Here is a 6,966-nt window from a genome sequence, read left to right as displayed (position 1 = left end):
AAAATTTAAACAAAAAAATAATAAAACCCCCTTGGCGTCTTTTTGCAAGTCTTCCCCAAATGGGGTAGGACTTGCAATTTATTTATTTTTTTAATAATATAAGTATAAATTGCCCATTTATTAATACTAACGTCATTGATCTGCACATTCGGTATGCGTGACTAAAATTTTAAAATAAAAAAATATTATTATTTATTAAATTTATTTAATTATGAAATGAAGCTTCTTCAACAACCTATAATATAATTATAAGTTAAAAATTGCGTTTAATTAAAATACATAAAAGATGAACCTTGAACAAAAGAAAAAAAAAAATTGACATTCTCCTTTCAAGATGGAGTTAATTTTGAAAATACAATAAAATAAACACACGAAAAAGCTCTTGTTCTTTGACCATCTTCGCACAAGAGATACTCCAGCAATTTCAATGTAAGCACACGAGGTTTTACGTAATTATGCTCCAAGGAGAAAACCAGAAATAATACTATTACTACCCAATTTATTAGAACTGCTGATTAAACAAGGATAAAAGTAGGATCCTAAATTATTTGAGTGGCGCCAAATACATAATTTTCAAACTTATTCGAATTATTTATCGAATTTCTAAAGATATGTTTGAATTTAATTTGATTACTGATCCTAATCAAACTCATACGAGCTTCAGTTGGATCAAATCAAACAAGAGTCCAACTCGTGTAATTCTATTTTCAAATACTTTCTTCAAATCCTGAGAATTAAAGATTAAAAATCATTTGTAATGGAATTTGTTCAAAAGGATTTTTTTCGAGAGATTTGAAATCCTACTTTCAATTCCATCGATCCGAACACAATATAAATGTAGATAACTGAATCATGGCAGAAAATAACATCGATGAACAACAAACACCCCGCCAAAGATTTCTCCAAGGAAAACCAGATGCTGTTAAAATAAGAGGAAGTACATCAGATATCTATCCATCATATAAAGAGCATCAGACCTTTACATGATACAGTTCCGAAACCATTCCAACAGGCCTTCCTCAAGTGACAATGTCATGCACAAGTATATGTGAAGTTTATTCGGAACACACGGTAAACATGCATGCTATATCCAAGAACAGAGATTTATGGACAGTAGAAATCAGCTAACTTGATACCCACGTTGCATGAGATGTCCTAGAAGTATTGGGGAAGACGAGCCGGGTTCTTCCTCGGAGTTTTGTCCACCGATGTCATGACTGGCTCATTTAGGTATGCGTGTCTGCTCTTAGTCCACCTGCAGTGCCAGTTTGAAAGTGTCAGCAGATCTTGTATATATAAATTCTAGTTGTTCATGATTCGTAATGCATGCATAAACTTGATCAAAATTTTCAAGATTCTAATTTTAGATTCTGTCCCATCTAAAGCCTACATTCACTTATTAGGGCTTTTCACATTGAAGAACTATGCAAAAACTTTTGACCTGATAGCATCATTTCTATTTGAAAAACTGAATATAATTTTGGTCTTTCTGGAAATTTTTCTACTTGCCAGTCCTTTATTCCCACTCTTCTCTCTTCATTCTCATCTTTTTTGCTAGCTGCTTTGACACTGATCTTGTTCTTGTTCTCCATATTCTCATCATCCTCCAAGGAGGCTTCAAATTGGAAGTAATCATTCTCCTGCTGACAGGAACTTTAGTAGAGTTACCACAAAGATAATATCAGTCAGATTTTGGATGCAACAATGAACTAGAATGTTAATGTCAACCTCTTGTATGTGACAATTGCAACATGTTTCATTGGATTTATCTCAATGACAAGAAGCACAATATTACTATGGGTAGCACCATACATCACTGAGTTCAGCAACAAATTCCGAGGAATATCATTAAAGTGGGTTTTTAGCATAATCGAGCAGTTTCAAGATAATACGTATAAGTTCAAATCGTCCAAAAAGAAGGATAGTACCAAGCTCTACGGTTCAAACATGAAACATGCACTGAAGAGGTTGTATGCCTTTCTCATCCATGATAACAAGGAGCAGAATATATGTTACAGACAAACACCCGTCTGACCTTAGTATTGAAGCAACCAGGGAGAGCCGTGAAGGAAGCAACAGAGAGGAACATGTAGGTTTAGTTAATAAATATTTCATAGCAGCAGAAAGTTGGTTCCTGATTTGACATCTTTCTCCCAAGGGCCATTTCCTGATTACTCCTAAGGGATACTTGCACATTAAAAACAAGATCTTCAACCTCAATCGCCAATTTGCCATAAAAAATTCCAAATGTGACCCTCAAGCATTTTGACCATGTAGACTATACTTTATAAGAAAATAGTGAAGGCAGTTGAAATCTATAAAAACGTTTTCGTTAGCAACCCATAACATGTCCTGCCTCTTTTTCGGGCAGTCTTTTAGGAGATCCAATGTCTTCAGCAGTTTGGGCATTTCAAAAATTCTGATACGGAGTTATAAAGATTGAACAATTTTAGGAGTTACAGCTTGTGAAAGTTAATCCAGATTTTGGATTCTTATATTGCATTCATTCATTTTGGTATAGCTTAACCTAACTCAGTTCCTTCAAGTCCAAGCATGGAATCCTTTCCAAACAATGCATAAACTCTTTAAAAATAAAAAAAGTGATGACTGGATTAGAACTCGTGTGAACATTATTTATGTCTGATACAGATAGAACTCACCGAGAGTTTCTGAGCCCGGATACGAGCCGCAGCCTTTATAGCAGCAGAGAAATGATCTTCTTCTATCATGCGCCTCTGCCTCCAATAATCTGCAATTTGTTGCTTGGTCACACTTGGTGCAACTAGAGACTTAACCATTTGTTTCCCCAGACTAAGAAACCTTGGTACTGGTGGTATTGGTGGCGTGGGAAATGGCGAGCTAACCTTCTTTACTCCATCTCAAGTTTATGCAATTAATTGCTGTCAATATTCTTGTATATCCATGCAACAAGGTTGACTATGCTGTGATTCCTTGGACAAGCACCTGAATAAAACAAAACAACTGGTAGTTGAGAACCACGGAGCACGACAAATAATAATTTGTGCTTCTTCATGAGCTAACCCCACCATCAAATTTTCAAACAATAACTAGACAACCAGAGGTTGAGATTACTGCTGCAATGCATATCAAGAACATATAATAATGTTAATTAACGAGCTATTTCAATTGTTTTCCAAAGTTGGATTGTGACAACATGCAGAATACACAATAAGAAATTACTAAACCTTCCAGAAGTTCGATCATTGTATCTTGTACAATCAGGCTTTTCTACAATGAACCACAAATGATGCATTTGTGAATGCAAGACATGGATTTCAAGTTATGACCAAGACATCTTTCAAGAAATCTTAAAAAAAGACCCTGAGAAATTGTAATTCAACTGCATGCTGTCCTCCAGGTTGGACGGTAAAATAATCATTCAGCACAACCATTTTACACAAACTGCCCCAAGAATAATATTGCCAGATGGATGCATAGTTATGGTAATTCCAATAATAGGAGCCGCATATCAACTTTTAAGTCTCTCCCAACTCTTGAGAGTTCCCGGCAGGCTCTAGCTGATTGTTTTTGCACAAACCAAATAGTATTTGCTGAAAAAGAAAGAAAATTCTAAGTTCTCCTTGAACTACTGTCATTAAACAATAGTTCGATGTTCTCCATGAACAGCCATGCAATTTTGGAATGATACTGTTTCTGTTAACTTCAAGATGCCATAGAATCATACTTGGCCGCACCATGATCACAGTTGAAGTTGGTAATTATACTGTAGATAGCTGGTGAAACAAATATTACCAAGAAATTTCCAGGTCGAATCCAAATTCCATTCTGCCTATAACCGAATGCAGTTTCATCCAGTAAGGAATAAGCCACAAATTTTGCACAAACTACAACCAGGCAAGGGTGATTATAATATCACAAAGATATATGAATTTTATTTCATGAATAACGTACATCAAATATACAAAACGAAGCCCGTTTAAGCAAAGCCCACGAAGCCCCTGATCATCATTACAAAACCCGTTCAGGAAAAGTACCCAAAACAACAAGACAAAATTAATCAAGTCTGAGAATTAATGGCCAAAGCCTTGTTCTTGAACCTGTACCTAGGGTTTCTAGGCACAACCTGACTCGGGCCGAACCCCAACTGCCCATTGCTATCAGTCAACGGCGGTCCATCGTCGTAAATATAACCCACCAGTTTCCCACAACTGTTACACTTGATCTTGGTGCGTTTCCTCTGAATGCCCCAGTAATTGACAGTCTCGAAGAAGGGCCTAAGTTTGTCTTCTTTCTCGAACCTGAACTTGGAGGAATCAACGGCGGAGAAGGAGAGGGTGTTTTTGTTGCCGGCCTCGAAATAAAAGTCCGGCGGATAGAGGTGGCCGCCGTGGAGGTTCAGATTGGCGCCGCACTCCCTGCAGCAATACATCGTTGCCATTGATGCAAATACTCTTGAATTGAAAGCGGCAGAGGGAAAGCGGCGAAAGGTTTTGTAATGAAGAGGAGAAGCTTCAACTTTCAAAAGCGTGTTACGATGGAAATTTCCGCCTTCTAGATTTATTTGGGACTTTTATTTTATTTAACTAATTAATTCATTAAAACTGTTGAATTTGTTAGAGGTTTTGAATGGAAGAGGAATATTAAACAAGTGTGCAAGTTTTATGGAAGTGATTGCATGTGTTTGGTTCTAAGATTCCATGAAAATAGTTGACCAATTAGACTTCAATTTCTTATCTTGATAAAATTGAAGTTTCAATGTTCTAAGGCCCCATTTTTTGGGTAGGCAGTGACTTCATATTTGATCATTTATTTATTTATTTTTTTATACAAGCAAAATTTGATGTTGGAATCCACTTCGAGTAAAAAAAGAAATAAATGTTAGAAGATAAAAGAGTGTAAATGACTGAATTAAGAGTGTTATTTCTTATTTTTGAGCGTATAAATGAGATATTGATATAAAGGAAATGTCTAAATATGCAAGTATAAAATTTCTTTCAACTATAATAGTATGATAGTGAATGTTGTAGTATGTAGGCTCAAAGTATAAACATATGTCTTCTCTTATTGGAAGAACTTTCTATTTATAGACAACTATTAATTGGTTGGAAAAATTATGAATTTGGGAAAACAAGAGTCCCTTTATGGGATTCCCCTAGAATTTAGGGGAGGGTCGTCTTTTAGCGGTTGGAGAAATGCAATTCTTGGGAGGCAGTTGGAGTCCACTGTGGATGAAGGTATCTTCTAGAGAGAATGATGCTTTCGCTGAACTTAAGGAAGGTAGTTGAGGAAAAGCCTTATCCCATTTGAATCGAAACTTTTAGGGTTTATATGTCATTTCTAACTGGAGGCGCCACGTATCTCCGAACGGGTTGTTGGTGTTTATTTGATTCTGTCAGGTGTACTTCTAGAGATTCTATGTGGATGTCACCAAGAAAACCCGTGGGCACCATGTGAGATGGGTTTTGACTTTAACTGGGGGATTTTCAGTATCTAAACTTCCTTGTAGGCCTGTGAGACCTTCTTAGATTTGGGCTGATTAGGCTTCATTTGGATAATTAATCATCTAAGGGCACCTCCTGCCGAAATTCTTTGGGGCTTTACTCGGATTATATTTCCTGGGTGCATTTTGAGTCCTTACCCAAACTGGGCCACACTAAGGGCAGTTTAGGATTTGCATTTCTTTGAATTCTTGCGGTGTCTTTTTTTCTTTTGGCCCGCTCTAACCTTTTTGGGCTAGCCATTTTTATAGGCATCATTTACTAATTATATTTGGGTAAATTGCACAACACCCTCCTTTGTTTTGGTGAAATAGCAAGAAATCCCCTTTGCTAATTTTACAGGAAAAAAGCCCTGTGTTCTACAAAATATAGCAAAAAAACTCTCTTCCCGTTAGATACTAATAGCGAGTGTGTGAAACTAGCCTATTGTGCTAGTGAGCCTTATTTTTTGGCTTTTTTGGGATTACTTTAAATGTATAATGTTCATTTTCCCCATTTCTTTCACATTGAAATATATTTTATAATAATTTACTTATTTTATTATAACATTTAAATACATTTAATTAAGTTAAAGTTATTTATTAAGTCCAAATATATTATAATAAATTATATTTATTTATAAAATATATTAATTTAATATAAAAACACCTAAAAAATATATAAATTTTTTAAAATTTAAAATTTTGAATTTAATAAGCATAATACAAATTTAATATACTCAAAATTCACATTTCAAATTAAAATTTTATATGCAATATAAAAGTTACTTATAATAATTATATATTATTAACTCTATTAAATTATTATTACTTTAAAATAGATTTTATTTATTTATAAATAATACTAATTAAATAAAAAAATAGCAAAAATTAACATCAATTATTTTAAGTTATATAATTTATTATAAATAATATTTAAAAAATAAAAAAATTAAATTATTTTTTCTTTATTTTTAAGAAAATAGATTTTTTATTTTTACGTTCTTCTCCGTCGCCGGCATGTAGCAACCAAAGATGGCACCTAACTATTGGAGGTCGCCTTTCTTCTCAAGTCGATTAGATCTAGCCGCTGCCCCTTCCAAAAGGAGGCGGCAGAAAGGGGCAAAGCGAGGTCGCCCCCTTTGGTGGGGGGGGGGGACCGCTTACGAATACATATATATTATATGATATAGTTTATATATATTGTATATAGCGTAGGTATAGATAATATATAAATATATATATATAAATAAAAAAATATATTTAAATAATTTAAGATTTGGACCTTTTATTTTTTATAATTAAAAATCAATGACAGTTATAACAAGGGCATAACGGGCAATTCAATAAAAAAAATAACGATATAAGGCTTACCTAACAGAAGGAGAGAGTGCAATATTTTAAATAACACAAGGTGTTTTTTGCCTATTTTTTTAACACATGAAATTTTTTAACTAAATTTTAAAAATATAGGGAGATTTTATGCAATTTATCCTTTATATTTTTTT

The 6,966-nt window shown here is 34.2% G+C and overlaps 2 protein-coding genes across 4 annotated transcripts; both read right to left on the bottom strand.

The window, feature by feature from the left end:
- Positions 285–3,780, bottom strand: LOC105155578. 3 transcript variants are annotated; one of them, XM_020698612.1, is made up of 3 exons: positions 2,661–3,780; positions 1,442–1,643; positions 285–1,255 (listed from the first exon to the last, which is right to left on the bottom strand). In XM_020698612.1, the coding sequence occupies exons 1-3, from the start codon at positions 2,796–2,798 to the stop codon at positions 1,227–1,229; spliced, it is 369 nt and encodes a 122-aa protein (XP_020554271.1). In that variant the 5' UTR covers positions 2,799–3,780; the 3' UTR covers positions 285–1,226. The 3 variants fall into 3 exon arrangements, with proteins under 3 accessions (XP_020554271.1, XP_020554266.1, XP_020554268.1); XM_020698607.1 differs by having other exon boundaries at positions 301–1,255; positions 1,510–1,643; XM_020698609.1 differs by having other exon boundaries at positions 310–1,255; positions 1,510–1,640.
- Positions 3,887–4,544, bottom strand: LOC105155579. The gene has a single exon (XM_011071471.2). It carries the CDS (start codon positions 4,418–4,420, stop codon positions 4,040–4,042), a length of 381 nt encoding a protein of 126 aa, XP_011069773.1. The 5' UTR covers positions 4,421–4,544; the 3' UTR covers positions 3,887–4,039.

This window comes from Sesamum indicum, linkage group LG2 (assembly GCF_000512975.1).
Source record: "Sesamum indicum cultivar Zhongzhi No. 13 linkage group LG2, S_indicum_v1.0, whole genome shotgun sequence".
Taxonomy (NCBI): domain Eukaryota; kingdom Viridiplantae; phylum Streptophyta; class Magnoliopsida; order Lamiales; family Pedaliaceae; genus Sesamum; species Sesamum indicum.
Note: the sequence above shows the minus strand (reverse complement) of the source record. Positions and strands in the feature narration are given on the sequence as shown.

Bases quoted from the DNA above. Each gene is read 5' to 3' on its own strand.
- LOC105155578 (XM_020698607.1), bottom strand. From the start codon at position 2,798: ATGGTTAAGTCTCTAGTTGCACCAAGTGTGACCAAGCAACAAATTGCA. The intron at 1,644-2,660 runs GTGAGTTCTATC...AGTTCCTGTCAG, and splicing joins TCCGGGCTCAGAAACTCTCG to CAGGAGAATGATTACTTCCA. The intron at 1,256-1,509 runs GCAAGTAGAAAA...CTGGCACTGCAG, and splicing joins AGAGTGGGAATAAAGGACTG to GTGGACTAAGAGCAGACACG.
- LOC105155579 (XM_011071471.2), bottom strand. From the start codon at position 4,420: ATGGCAACGATGTATTGCTGCAGGGAGTGCGGCGCCAATCTGAACCTC.